At 44.5% G+C, this 15,271-nt stretch overlaps 1 protein-coding gene across 3 annotated transcripts in view; it reads left to right on the forward strand.

Moving 5' to 3' along the window:
- The window catches only part of ATP9A (ATPase phospholipid transporting 9A (putative)), a 93,513-nt gene extending 78,455 nt beyond the window's left edge, over positions 1 to 15,058 (forward strand). For all 3 annotated transcript variants that reach the window (XM_081916709.1, XM_081916707.1, XM_081916708.1), the window contains exons 22-28: positions 549 to 613; positions 1,781 to 1,936; positions 4,200 to 4,264; positions 6,084 to 6,192; positions 6,315 to 6,372; positions 9,642 to 9,845; positions 14,197 to 15,058. In XM_081916709.1, the coding sequence (XP_081772835.1) occupies positions 549 to 613; positions 1,781 to 1,936; positions 4,200 to 4,264; positions 6,084 to 6,192; positions 6,315 to 6,372; positions 9,642 to 9,845; positions 14,197 to 14,333 (794 nt within the window). In that variant the 3' untranslated portion in view covers positions 14,334 to 15,058. The remainder of the gene's footprint in view (positions 1 to 548; positions 614 to 1,780; positions 1,937 to 4,199; positions 4,265 to 6,083; positions 6,193 to 6,314; positions 6,373 to 9,641; positions 9,846 to 14,196) is intronic.
- The last annotated feature ends 213 nt before the right edge of the window (positions 15,059 to 15,271 follow it).

Here is a 15,271-nt window from a genome sequence, read left to right on the forward strand (position 1 = left end):
CCTCCCTTTGAGGCTTCAGTTCTGACGACCCCCCCCCCCAATATTTCACCATATATTGCATGATCAAGAAGGTTTGGCAAGAGCGGGCTTGATTCTCAGTGGCTGGGTTTATAAGGGCAAGGGGTTTTACCGCAGACATCATGCCTAGGTCCCTGATAATATGCAAATTTGTGCATTTCCCCCCTGCTGCCATGGGCATTTCAAATTTGCATATCCTGCTGCAAAGCGATATATGCAAGTTTCTCTGTCACTTGCTAACTGGAAGCACAGAAATCATTACCCTGGGTCACTTGCCTTTGCTTTATTAGCCAGACAATATGAGATAAACTCATTGATCCTGCACCAAAGCAAGGAATCCATCTCTAGCACCAGCGCTTGCACTCTCCTGCTATACATAAATGCTGCAAGGCACCTTTAGCACATTAATAACAGAGTGGAGGCTCTTTTGTGACCAAGCTGAACAGCCCTGCAGTCTAATATAAGCTGCAAGTAAAGATTGGTGTTCCATCAAGATTCTCTATGGTCTTTTTCTCTGTTGCTTCTTGCAGGTGATGGTGGGAATGATGTCAGTATGATTCAAGAGGCAGATTGTGGTGTTGGGGTTGAAGGAAAGGTGAGTCTCTCTCTCTCTCTCTCTCTCTCTCTCTCTCTCTCTCTCTCTCTCTCTCTCACCATTTTAGTTTTAAGACAACGATTATATCGATAGCTAATGCACACACAGGGAACCTGTTTTGTTAAAAGGGATGAAATGAGTGTCTGACCTAGTTTATGCAATGAAGTCCTTACTGAATAAGTTGGTATATGCACAAGCTCCATGCACCCAGCACAGCTCCTTCACTCCCTGCTTGCGTACCTGTGGAGACACAGGCCAGGAAGCCACAGTTAACCACAGTTTCTTGTTATGTGCAAACCAGGAAACTGTGGTTAACGGCTTCCAAACAAGCCATGGTTTGGAACGGTGAAATTATCCTCCTGACAAAGTCAGTTCTGCCCATGGTGATGTATGTTTCCCACATTAAGATACCACTTGGTAAATGTGCAACCGTAGAACATATTACCACCTGCCAAGAGTTTGTGAATGCAAACAAGGAGCGAAAGCAAGAGGTCTGTTCTGCTCTGGCGAGCTGCTGTGCTTGATTGCTGGCTTGGTAGCAATTTTGGTAGAGTTCAGCTTGGTAGATCACAAGTTGTGCAGGCCTAACCTACTTTTCTGGGTGGTTGTGAGGATGAAAGGGTAAAATGATGTGTACCGACCTAATCTCTTTGGAAGTAGGGTGGACTAAAAAAATCTAACCATAAAACAAAGCCGTAAATAACTGTGAAAAATGGACCAAACACTAATAAGGCTGTAATTATGTGCATGCTTACCTGGGAGTAAGCCCCACTGAACACAGTTTGACTTACTTCTGAGTAAACAGACATAGGCTTGCACAGCACATTAGACATAAATCTGCAATTTATTGTTCTTTAAAGTCTTATTGCCTTTTTGTAAAAGTGCCAGAGATGACCACTTTGTTTCTCAAAGGAGGCCGTAGCAGAGTCTTGAGGCCATTGTGATAAAGGTTCTGAATCTTGCTTTTATAGCTCTAACCTCTCCTAATGATGGCATATGAAGCAGGGCTTAAGCACCTGACCACAGCTGGCACTCCCGCTGAGTAAGGGAGAGGCAGGTGCCACAGAATTAGGACTGTATCTGTTTCCCTATGGCAGGATATGTTTTCCTCCTATCTGGTGGTCTGATAGGTTGTTGCTTTTCTTAATTATTTCTTGGTGTACCTAGGAAGGAAAGCAAGCTTCCCTTGCAGCAGACTTCTCCATCACTCAGTTTAAGCATCTGGGCCGGCTACTGATGGTGCACGGACGGAACAGCTACAAAAGATCTGCAGCCCTCAGCCAGTTTGTGATCCACAGAAGCTTGTGTATCAGTACAATGCAGGCAAGTAACACCACAGCATCTTCACTTTTCTTCTCCCTGTTTAAGAGAGCACGACTGATGTCCAAAAGTTAAAATCGGTATTTTTACATTGCTCTAATACATCACGAGGGGACGCAGGTGGCGCTGTGGGTTAAAGCCTCAGCACCTAGGACTTGCCGATCGAAAGGTCGGCGGTTCGAATCCCTGCGGCGGGGTGCGCTCCCGCTGCTCGGTCCCAGCGCCTGCCAACCTAGCAGTTCGAAAGCACCTCCGGGTGCAAGTAGATAAATAGGGACCGCTTACCAGCGGGAAGGTAAATGGCATTTCCGTGTGCGGCTCTGGCTCGCCAGAGCAGCGATGTCACGCTGGCCACGTGACCCGGAAGTGTCTCCGGACAGCGCTGGCCCCTGGCCTCTTAAGTGAGATGGGCGCACAACCCCAGAGTCTGTCAAGACTGGCCCGTATGGGCAGGGGTACCTTTACCTTTACCTTTAATACATCACGAAGTCGATTCAGTGTAGCGTCTTGCTTCTATTAAAACTGAAAATGTGTCTTATTTTTATCGGAGCTGCAAGGTTTAAGCTTTCCAGTTGGTAACACGATTAAAATCTCCATTAGTTAATAAATAAGGGGTTGTGGTTGGCAAAGGCTCAGGGCTGGCCCTATCTGTTCCTATAGTGGTGGAGCAGAGTCATGGATCCACCCACCCAATGTCAAGATGACTGCACCAGACCAAAGGCTTACCTGGTCCAACATCCTTGTCTCACAAGGGCCATCCAGATGTCCATTGAAAGCCCACAGGTGGGACCTGGGTGCAACAGTGCTGTTCCCACTTACTCTTCTCAGCAAGTGGTATTTGCAAAGGCATGCTGCCTGCAAGAGCAGAGACAAAGCATAACCATCTCATGGCTAGTAGCCATTTATAGCCATATCCTCTGACAACTATCCACTGTAAATGGATATTTAATTTTGTTTCCCACCTAAAAATAAGTCCAACAAGGTATCCTATAATCTACAACAGTAAAATCCAAGAACCAGTAGCATAAAGGCAGACTGTATTCCTATACCTGCTTACCTAGGAGCAAGCTCTAGTGAAGTCATGGGTGGAATTCTGCTTTTTAACTTACCAAAAACTTGAAAATAGACATTCCCCTCTCCCCATAGTACCTGAAGGCCAGCTGTGAAGGCTCTGTGTATCTTGATTGTATGTGCGCCAACAGTGAGACAGAGTTTGAATTCGGTGTCCAAATAGTTCTGTGAAAACATCCATGACCTTTTTTTTTTGCGTCCCAAAGAAACTTCAGACCTGTTGATTGTCAGGATACTTAAGCATGTGTCAGATGATGGGCAATGGGAGTAATTGCTTTTGAGGAGAGAGAGAATAGGTAGGATGGAACGCAGAACACAAGTCTGCATGTTCTGTGATTAAAGCACAGCTTGCTACCTCTCTAGTTCAGCTCACGTTGAGTCTTCCTCGTGTGGAAACAATAGCTTTTTAAGAATTAAGATGGTTTGAGAGGTGCTGCTTTAAATCCTGCACATGACAGCACCTTTTTCTTTGTCACCTGTGGTCTTTTCAAACAGGCATTGTAGGTTTCTCAAACTATATTTTTTAAAACGTGGAATGAGTGTGTACGTCGGGAAAGCCAATATAGGAATCCACAATTGTTGTTGAACTATAATTTCCACCATTCCTGGCTGTTGGCCATGCTGGCCAACTGGCTGATGGGAGCTGGTGTCCAAGAACATCTGGAAGGCCATAGATGAGAGAGAGCTCAGTTGATAAAGCATGAGACTCTTCATCTCGGGTTCATGGGTTCGAGCCCCATGTTGGGTGAAAGATTCCTGCACTGCAGGAGGTTGGACTAGATGATCCTTGTGGTCCCTTTCAACTCTACAATTCTGTGATTCCCCATCCCTGATTTAAAGCCTGCAGCTGACAGACTGTAAAGAAAACATGTAGATTAGTGTTCACTGAAAACCAGGTACTCAGGCTGTCTGACAAAATGCACCAAGTGAAAATCATGCATTTGTCAAGTAAGCATTGTAGCTTTCTGAAACTATAAAGTGGGATGTGTTTAAATGCCATGAGCATCCCTTCTTCAAATCACTTTTAGCTCACGTCTGCCTTCAGTCCCCAAGTGGCAAGTTCCAATCTTGCTCCGCTTCTGTGAATTGCCACAGAATTCCTATTGCCATGTGAGCCGTCTGGATGGATCATTGCTGTTGAACACATCTTTGCTTCGAAGCCTAAAGAGTCTTTCCTTTTTTGTTTGTTCTGCAGGCTGTTTTTTCTTCGGTATTCTACTTTGCATCCGTCCCTCTCTACCAGGGCTTCCTCATTATTGGGTAAGAACCAAACACTCCCCCCCAAAAAATATGTAACTAGGAAGTCTGAAATGCAAGGAGGCTAGTTTTGAAATCCTCGTATGTCTGGAAGCATTCACATCCTCGTGTGTCGCTGTCTACAATGTGGACTGCCTTCCTTCCTGCTATAGCTGCTGTTATCAGAATAAGAGATGAGACTTTGAAGGCTCACATTTTCAAAGCAGCAATTAATCCCACAATCATGATAAGCACGTGGATCTGATTAGAACCAATTTCAGCTCTTATGGCAACTTTTATTTGAGGACCAGGAAGAAAGGGTTTAATTTGCTCAGAAGTCCCTCTTTTGGAAGAAAAGCAGGATGTAAATTTTAAAACTAGTAAATTAACCTGGGCAGCCAATGGTTTTCTAACATGAGTCCTTTTTTTATTCAAAAAAGCACAACAGATACATGTGTCCCACTTCACATGTTTCTGGCCTAAGGTCTGTCATTGTAGCAGAAGAATTAAGACTGAGCATTGGCTGAGCATTGGCAAACATTGGTTTTCAGTGTTAGGGCCTGTGTCTTAGACAACATCACACATTTCACGGCAACACAACAAAATTTGCCTCAAAGTCTGCTTTTGCCAAGGAGGAGCAGCTAGTTCTAACCCCTGATGAGTGGCTCCGTGTGATATCTATGCTTTGCAAATGTGTTTGCCACATTTATGCTTTTAGATCACACATAAAACACAGTGCACTTTTTTTAGAGAGAGAGAGATGCATTTCAGATGTGAAGCAGCTCTTGGACAGCAGCCTCAGGGTGGGGTTGTAGTTCAGCAGTAGGACACATGCCTGGAATGGAGAAGGTTGTCAGAAGAGGATTCAATCTATGGCATTCCTATTTAAAGGGGTCAGGTGACAAGACAGTGGAAAAGACTTCTATCTGAGACTGTAGAAAGCCAGTCAGAGTAGACAATACTGGTATGAGTGGCTAAATATTATGATGTGGCAAATTCCTATGATATCCTATTTATAACAGGAGCTTTGATTTCACTTGTTTTTCCTTTCCTGAAGCATGTACTTCCAACTCCTGGAATATGAATGTTCAAAGCTGTTTAAAAACGAGGGTTTTGTGGGGTTTAATTATGACACCCATGCATTTTTTGTGCCTTCCAATTATTTTATGCAGTACACTGATAATAGAGACAGGGAAACTGACTATGCATGGGATTGTGGATTAGCCAGAATTTGGGATCTGGGCTATTAGCCTTGGCAGAAATGAAATTAGAAATGCATGTCTGTGCATGGAACTCATATATATGTAGTGGTGGCTATTAGCAAGAAACATTTTTAAAAGAAGCTCTGGGTGGTATCCAATGCACTCATTCTGTTGGCAAAGGAGTTTTTGCTTGTACAATGGAGCTTTTCCTCCCATCTCCTCCCTGTGTGTGCACCCTGCTCCAGAGGGCGGGGCAACCCCCAGAACAAATTTAGGGGGTTGTGGGAGAGAAGGCAAGGGAGGAGAATTTCTATTGTGCAAGCAAGAATCCTTGTACTTCCTTACCAAGTTACTTGGTACTGCATTGCTTACAACCCTCTGTGGAGGAGGAGAGGTGAGAAGAGGCTTAAACTTCATTGCTGATCTCATCCTGGGTCGAACCCAAACCCTTTAAGTGGCCAATGACATTCAGTTACGAGAGACAGCATAGAGAAATGTAGAAATCAACAAAAACAACTCTCCCCATTCTGCTTCCGTTTGCCACCCCTCAGTCAGATTTGTCGAGGGATTTGTCGAGGTGGGAGAGGAGGTGTTGAATCCATGTGGAAATCAATGGGGATCTCTTCTGTTGTTGCTTTCAGGTATTCTACACTCTATACTATGTTTCCAGTGTTCTCTTTAGTGCTGGACAAAGATGTCAAATCAGAAGTTGCCATGCTGTACCCAGAACTCTACAAAGATCTTCTGAAGGTTTGATACATCTTGTGTTGTGTTTTCATCTTCTGTCTTCAGGTTTATGCTCAAGATCACATACAGAAATGTGCATTAGACTGACATTCATTTTGTTTCCCTGTCCTCTTTCATTTCTTTAGGGAAGGCCCTTATCATACAAGACATTTTTGATATGGGTTTTGATAAGTATTTACCAAGGTAAGAGCCTGTCTGTCCAGGTACCTCTCAGTGAATTGTTTGAAATGAATTGTTCAAATCTCATATTTTCCCAGATTTGGTGGAAACAACAAACACTGACTTGAATAAGCAAATCTACTAAATTGAATATTTGCGCATAATAAATTCTGGTTTTTATAGGTTTGGAAGAGAGGCAATGAACTCTGCAGAGATTTATACCTACACAAACACATGCTCATTCCCTGACCACTGGAAGTCCTGTTCAGTTTCCTTCTGGCTTCTCAGATTTCCCCAGACATTGGCTGCAATCCTGCTTCCTCCATGTGCAGAGAGCAGCGTGCAGAGGGGCTGTCACGGTGGTGGTCTGGAGACAAGAGCAGCTCAGTCTCCTGTGTCTACCTGAGCAATGAGGCCAAGGAACCAAGCCACGATCAGCAGCATTGTAGGACTGGGTAGAACCCTACCTGGCTCTTACATCACCTGACCTCTGTTGAGTGGTCCATTCTAATACCACCATATGGCCATTGACAGTAATGACAATGCAGCTCAGCAAAGACTAAGCCAACAGATACCTCCTCCAGCAAACCAGTCACAGTACCACAGAACACAAGGAGCTTACTGCTTCTGCTACAGCCTAAGTGAATTGCTCGTGATGCCTTTCTATAGAGGCTCCCATTGAACCCTATTGTGCCATGTCCTGGTCATCATTAGCACTCTCCATGCATCCCTTCTCTGCGTGGTATATATGTTAGAGTGTCAGACTTGGACCTGGGAGACCAGGGTTCAAATCCCCACTCAGCCATGAAACTCACTGGGTGACCTTGGGTCAGTCACTCATTCTTGGGCTACATTGAAAGGCCTACACTGAAAGACCTAGACTGCTCCCAGCACGTTTCTGAGCACAATTCAAAGTGTTGGTGCCAGTGTTCAAAACTCCCATTGTTCAAGGCGCATTTTGTGACAGGGAATTTTATTAGCGCAAACAGTTTCTGAGCTCTGGGCTCAGTACTGCATCTAAGATTTCAGATTAAAACTGCAGAGTGAAGGAAAGGAGGAGCTGTTTCTGCCTCCTACTCTCTGAAGACTGGAGAAGAAACACTCTTAGACTAGACCATGTGAAAAATGAACATAATATTTTAGCTGCAGTTCATTCACTTTCATCACTGTGTTCTTGTTATAAAAAAGCACGCCTAGACAGTCCGTTGTTGTGCCCATAACCTAGGATTAAGGTGCCGTTTAGCTCCTAGTTTTCATATCTCAGTTTCTAACACTAGTCGGTGCTGATCTTTAAAGCCCCAAACGGGTTCGGCCCTGTATACCTGAAGGAGCATTTTCATCCCCATTTTTCATACCTGGACACTGAGGTCCAGCTCCGAGGGCCTTCTGGCGGTTTCCTCATTATGAGAAGTGAAGCTACAGGGAACCAGGCAAAGGGCCTTCCACCTTGTGGAACACCCTCCCATCAGATGTCAAGGAGATGAATAACTATATAACCTTTAGAAGACACCTGAAGGCCGCCCTGTATAGGGAAGCTTTTTAAGGCTTAATGTTTTATTATGTTTTGATATATGTTGGAAACCACCCAGAGTGGCTGGGGCAACAAAGTCAGATGGTCAGGATACAAAATAATAACTATTATTATTATTATTATTATTATTATTATTATTATTATTATTTTATTAGCTACCTCACAGAGTTGGGGGTATGTGTTTTCTGCTCTGACCTATTTGAAGGGAAGCTGGAATATAAAATGTAAGTTTGAGAAAGTACATAACTGATGGCTGGATGCTTCAGGGTGGATTTGCTGTGCGGTTAATGCTTTAGATGTAATGTCACAAAAAACATCAGTGAGTGTTGCAGAGGGGACCATAATGGCTTCCCAGGGTTCTGCACCCTTCACTCTGCATAGCAGCCATTGTCCATCAGTTAACTTCACATTCAGAGGTGCTAAGTTCATTGATTGCCTTTTTAATTTGAAAAGGAGGACCAGGAATATATTACATTTTAAGAGGGTCAGAGAAGAATTGGAGACTTGGCTGCAACAGCAATTACTTTTCAAGGGCTAAATCAATACTATAGAGCAGTGTCTTGGCCTTTGCAGAGATCACACAGCTCCCGGACAGTCAGAAAGAGTGAGACATCGTGGGAAAGCTTTCCAAGCCAAGAGCCTTCTCCTGTTACATTCTGTTGGTCAGATGACCTCACCCCTTGATGGATCACACCATGCAATTTTGGCTAGTAGTTATCGCTCAAGATCAGGGATGGCCCAAAACTGAGCAGTACCCAGATGGTGGAAAATTTACTCCCTGGGTCTGTGTTTTATGGCTTGATCTTGAGTCACTGGTAGAATTGTTCTTCAAACAAGCATAATGTGATGTCTGTGGATTAGTCATCAGTGCAGATTACTCATGCTGATGACATGAGTTATGTCTGCAGCTGAGGATCTGGGACGTTGTGTAGCTATTCTCAGATCAGCCAGAAGTAGGATGCAAAGTGATTCTCAGTCTTTCTCTCCCTAACCATTCTCAAAAAATACGTTTCCTTGAACATAAGTCCTACTGAGTTCATTGAGACTTCTTAGCATGCTTAAGACTAGTGACAAAATTAGCTTCAGAATCTCACCACAGCCCTGAACGCACTGAGAAATCCTCTTGGTCAAACTCCTCTCTCTCTCAGCCTAACCTGCCCCCACCTTCAGTGTGTGAATATTATTACAGGTCTACCTAGTTGCAGGGCTTTTGTAAGGTTAGTCAGGATAATATGTCAGAAGGGGACATCCAACCTGTTGCTGGACCATTGACCCTAGCAGCATGGCCCAATGGTCAGGGATAATGGGAGTCATAGTCAACAACACACGAAGGGCCAAACGTTCCTCGGCTGTGATGTATTTTGCTGGTTAATAATATAATTGTTCATAATAATAATAAGTGTTTTGAAAACTCTTCAGCTACTGTATAATACTAAGATACTGTCTAGCACAGGCATAGGCAAACTCTGGCCCTCCAGATGCTTGGGACTACAGCTCCCATCATTCCTAGCCAGCATGACCAGTGGTCAGGGATGATGGGAGTTGTAGTCCAACAACATCTGGGGACCCACAGGTTGAGAACCACTGAGCTAGAGGAAGGAAGGAAGTCTTCTGTATTTTCTTGTTCATGGAAGGGTCATAGCTCTGACTAGCAAGTCCCACTGATTTCAGGGAGACCGCTCAAAGTCTGGATCCAACCCACTGTGTTTTTTACATTTTTGTACTTTATTTAACCCCTCCTTTCTCTTCCGTCCACTTGCAGGCAGCATCATTATGTACGGCGCATTGCTGCTCTTTGAATCTGAGTTTGTCCACATTGTGGCTATTTCCTTCACCTCCTTGATCCTCACTGAGCTGTTGATGGTGGCGCTGACAATCCAGACGTGGCATTGGCTCATGATAGTGGCAGAACTACTCAGCCTTTCCTGCTACATTGCCTCGCTGGTCTTCTTGCACGAGTTTATTGGTAATAGCCGTTGCTCTGAATTTCTCAAAACTTCTTCGGTCAAATGTAAAGCCAGGGCTAGTTCTGGAAGCCAAGGTACTTCTGGAAATGGATTTAGGGCACGGGCTCTAGGGCAGCTAGAATTAAAGAATTGACCATCTTCAATATTGAAAGCAAGCAGGGTGCCATGTGGATTTTCCATCCCATACTCCAAATGTTCAACTGCAATCCCATGAATTGTAATGGGCAAAGAAAGTGATGAATTGGTGTTAGAGCAGATGTAGAAAACCTGTGATCTACAAGACTGCCAAGACAGTTAATTTCGTTCCTTAGCCCATTGATAGGTCAAGATGGTGATGGGCAGTTATAATATGGTTACCAGATTTTGTTCAATGAATCTGGGGACACTTTTTTCTTTTTTTTTTTAAGCTGAGTAGCAACAAGGAGTCAGTAGTGGGGATGGTGAGGCAAAAGACCCTGGGCCCCAGCACACATGCATATTGTATAAAGGTGCAAATCCCTTCTTTTGCACCCTGTGAAAAATAAATGCGCAGAGTTTTTAAAAAACTGGGCAACGGCCACCCGCCCGCAACTCCTGAGCCTCCCCCGATCTCCTTCCCCCTTCGTTTTGACTGATCGGGGGAGGCTTGGGAGTCGCAGGCAGGTGGCCGTTGCCCAGTTTTTAAAAACTCTGCGCATTTATGCAGTGGCGTAGCGTGGGTTGTCAGCACCCCGGGCAAGGCAAGTAATTTGCGCCCCCTAACCCGTGGATTTTAGTAGGGGCAGAGAGCTGCGAGTGTGAGCGCCCCCCAGATGTTGCGCCGGCCCCCCTGCACCCCACGCTACGCCACTGCATTTATGTTTCACAGGGTGCAAAAGAAGGGCTTTGCACCTTGCCTGGCAGAGAAACCACATGCCCTGCACCCCTCCTGGGCAACGGCCACCCGCCCACAACTCCCGAGCCTCCTCCAATCTGTCAAAACGAAGGGCGAAGGGGAAAGAGATCTGTACCACTGGATCTCCCCGGTTACCCTACAGCAGTGGCAGCAGTGAGCAGCTCCTGAAGCCAGCCAGAGCCAACTGCGCTACCAGACTGGCTCCAGGCTGCTGAGACTACCACCGCCGTGTTTCTTGGGACAGATTTGCAAATCTGGGAACTGTCCCCAGGAACCAGGGACGTCTGGCTACCCTAAGTTATAAGCTACTGTTGTAAGTTTTTGCAGAGGAGTCACCCCTATCCTATAAAAACATTAGCATAAGTAAAGCCCTCTTGTATCAGACCAAGAGGCCTGTCCCCCACAGTAGCCAACATATTTTATTCATTTGCTTACTCTGTTTAAAGGCCACCCTTCATTCCAAGGTGCCAAAATACAGGCAGTTACAATTAAACAATAATATTGAAAAGCAGCAAACACAATTTCCATACAAGTAAAACGACAGCCACAATAGAAATCCAATCCGATGTACCTCTCCCTTACCCAAGAGCCTGAGCAAAGAGGCAAGTCTTTGGCAGATGATGCAATGACAACTGGGACATGGTGAGACACACTTCAGAGGGAAGGCTGTTCCCGAGGCATGGGGCCACCACCATGAGAATTCACCACAGATCTCAGAGATGGCTAACAATAGCCCTCTCCTTGTAGTGATATAGAAAAGTCTACTAAGGTCTCTTTTTTTGCATCCATTATTAGTCTAATCTTTCAGTGGAAATGGAAAAAAGGAAGTCATGGAAGGGCTGACAGAACAGGGGGAAACGAAAGGAAAATAACTGCTAATTTGCAGAGCGGTCTAAAATTGCAATGAAACAATATATCTACCTCCATTCCAAAATATGCAGCTGTCAATGCTGAATTAAAAGTTGTGTTTCCAGAACTTCAACTTTGAAGATTCATTTCCCCCCCCCCCTTTGAAGACCTTAGTGCGACGCTTTTGTCAGTTTACTTTCAACTTTAAGTGTTTGCTTACTGCTGCAAAGATTGAAAACTTGCTACTAGTCACCAACTTTCATTTAGAAATTCAAAGCATAAGTAACATTGTTGTTGTATTTTAGCAATCGCATTTTCAATATGGAAGCTTGATTTTTTTTAAAAAAATGTACCGTATTTTTTGTCCCATAGGACGCACCTGGTTTTTTGGGGGGGAAATAAAGGGATTTTTTTCCCTTTATTTCCCCCCCAAAAGCAGGTCGGGGAAACCGAACCAGGTCAAGGAACAGCGGGATGGCAGCGCTGCGCCTCCCTGCTGTCCCCCGAGCTTGTGGGGCTGGCCGATGTCTGCCCAGCGCGAGGGGCGCTCTGCTTCAGGGTGCCCCACGCGCAAGGCGGCAGGCTGCTATCCGCAGTGTTGGGAGCCCTGCGGGGAACTCCTGCAGGGCTCCCCACGCTGTGGATGTCTGTCCGGCGCGCGGGGCGCTCTGCTTCAGGGCGCCCCGCCCGCCGGGCGGCAGACTGCTATCCGCAGCATGGGGAGCCTTGCGGGGAACTCCCGCTGGACTCCCCACGCTGCGGATGTGTGCCCGAAGCACTGGGCGCTCTGCTTTCAGGGCACCCAATGCTCCGGGAAGCAGGCTGCTATCTGCAGCCTAGACATCCCTGTGGGACCTCCCGCAGGGCTGCCCAGGCTGCGGATGTCTTCCTGAAGCCTGCATCCGCCCCATAGGACGCACCCAGAATTCCCCTTCATTTTTGGAGGGGAAAAAGTGTGTCCTATAGGGCGAAAAATACGGTATACTGTATTTTAGTATGATTCCATTGCTGTTTTAAGAGGATCCAGTTCCTCTTTTACAGCTAACCTGAAATAATTTTATTGAAACAGCACTTTAGGCAGTTAGCTACTTCATCAGAGTGGAACTGATGAAATTCGTTCATGGAATGTTTACACCCAGTTTTAATTCTTTTTTAAAGGGCATTTAAGTATACTTTGAAAAGGGGCTGTGCTTTCTTCTCAAATTTGTGCTTAAAAAAAGCTAAGAAAAGTACTTCTGATACTGTATTCTAACAATACAATCTTATACATATCTACTCAGAAGTGAGCGCTGTTGCTATCAATGGGATTTCCAGGAAAATGTGGCATTTTCCAATGTTCAGTTCATAATATACATAAATGTCCCTTCAAAGTTGAAGGAAAACTGAGTGTGAGCATTCCATTACTTTATTCCTTTATTTATATTAAATATATTAAATATATATATATTTAGCAGAGCGATACATTTAGCAAACCATGCTACACAGCAGCAACACTGTAATAAATATGCTGGAGCCCTTAATGTGTTCCTTTTTATATCTGCATGTATTTAAAAAATCCCTGGCCCACATTGAACACTTGTGCTTGCAGGGGGAGGGGGGCAAATTTTGGTGGCTTCTCATTAACATTTCTGAGTTGCACCTCACAGTTATACGCCAGTTAAGCTGTCAAAGTAGAGGAACCACCTGCAAAAGCCCATCTTACTTTTACGTAGTAAAATGATTTCAGTTAGCTTTAAATGTACAGCTGGACTCCTTGAAGTAAGCATGTTTATTAAATAGGGACACGGGGGGGCGTTGTGGTCTAAACCACTGAGCCTCTGGGGCTTGCCGACCAGAAGGTCACCGGTCTGAATCCATGAGCTCCCGTTTCTCTCTCCAAGCTTCTACCAACCTAGCAGTTTGAAAGCACACCAGTGCAAGTAGATAAATAGGTACCACTGCAGCAGGAAGGTAAATGGCGTTTTTGTGCGCTCTGGCACTTGTCATGGTGTCTCGTTGCGCCAGAAACGGTTTAGTTATGCTGGCCACATGACCCAGAAACAGGGCCGGATTTAGGTTTGATGAGGCCCTAAGCTACTGAAGGTAATGGGGCCCATTATATGTCCAGCTGTCCTTTGACCACAACAAATTGTCACTGTTTTTTGTGTTGAATAAATGCTATATGGTAAATTATGGACCTAATAGGTATCTAAAGCCATTTGCGCATAACAAAATATGAATTTTACCAAAGTAATTGTTGAACTGAAATACAATTTCAGTTTAGAAGTATATTAAGAGTGAAATACAATGAAGAATAAGTATATTTTTGGTGGGGGGAGGGCAAGAGAGTGGGGCCCTAATCTATATCTTGTTTAGCTTATAGGTAAATCTGGCACTGCCCGGAAAGCTGCCTGGCCCCCTCGGCCTGAAATGAGCACCACACCCCATAGTTGCTTTTGACTGGACTTAACTGTCCAGGGATCATTTATTTAAATAAATAAATAAAGTTGCATGGCTTGCTATTTAGTTAGGGTGCATGCACACTGCTCTGTTCTGTTGAACCTATTTTGATGTTTGTTTTTCTTCTCCTTCCTCCCCCTCAACATGCCTCCTATATGAACCGTTCTTTCTTTCTTCTTCTCTTGCAGATGTTTACTTCATTGCAACCTTATCGTTCTTGTGGAAGGTGACAGTAATCACTCTGGTCAGCTGTCTCCCCCTCTACTTCCTAAAGTACCTGAGGCGAAGATTTTCTCCCCCAAGCTATTCAAAACTTACTTCGTAGGTGGTTCTACCAGTGGAACAGAGACTACTTCTCCCCGCCCGCCCCCCCAACCCTCTTTTTCTTTTTGCACAAAATAAATGTGTGTTCCTCATAGTAACGGTTATGTCCGATGGTTGCAAATGGATCATGCACTGGCTAGAGAATGTTTCCGAAAGACTGAAATAACTGGCAGTGCAGCAGAAACAGCCAAGTAAACCGGAGAACTTACATATGTGATCCAGGTTTTTGTTTTTTTGTCAACTTTATATTTATTTTAACTGATAATAAATGCATGTCAGTGAAAAGAAGAGTTGGCTTCCAGGGGGCAATTACTGGAATGGGCTTACTTGGGAAGTACTATGTAAGCTATTGATGTGACAAATTTTTCAAACGAATCCCCCCCCCTTTTTTTTTATTTCCTCATGTCATTTTTATATTACTATTTATCTTTTTAGTTCAGGTCCTAGTTTATAAGCATTTTGTATGTCTCGGGAAATACTTTAAAATGGGTGAAACCACATGCTCACAGGCAACTTTAGCCATGCTGACCTCTTTTGATGTGTTCCAATGCAAACCAGAGCTCCAAATTTGAGCTAAGTTTTCTTTAATCTGCAAAACGGAAACAAACCAAAAAGCCACAGTGCGTCTTTCCTGCTCTGAAGTTGTCCAATTATTTTTAACGGGGATTGACGCTGGTAAAAGAGAGGTTCTGTTTTATTAAATGGTACCATTTTCTTGGGAGAATACTTTTGTGTCATCCAAACTGCCGGCACATCGTTAAAGTTATAACAACCAGAACTAAGGCAAACATGGGGTTCCCACCCCATATTCACATAATTAATGCTTATGATCAAGGGTACCAATTTGAATAAAATATTGGGGGGAGGGGGCAGGTAAGCCCCTCCCTGCATGATCAATCATGACAGGGTGCACACACAGCATTTGAATGGCAGTGCCCA

The sequence above is a fragment of the Podarcis melisellensis genome, assembly GCF_964234715.1.
Source record: "Podarcis melisellensis genome assembly, chromosome: 6".
In the NCBI taxonomy this organism is placed as follows: Eukaryota; Metazoa; Chordata; class Lepidosauria; order Squamata; family Lacertidae; genus Podarcis; species Podarcis melisellensis.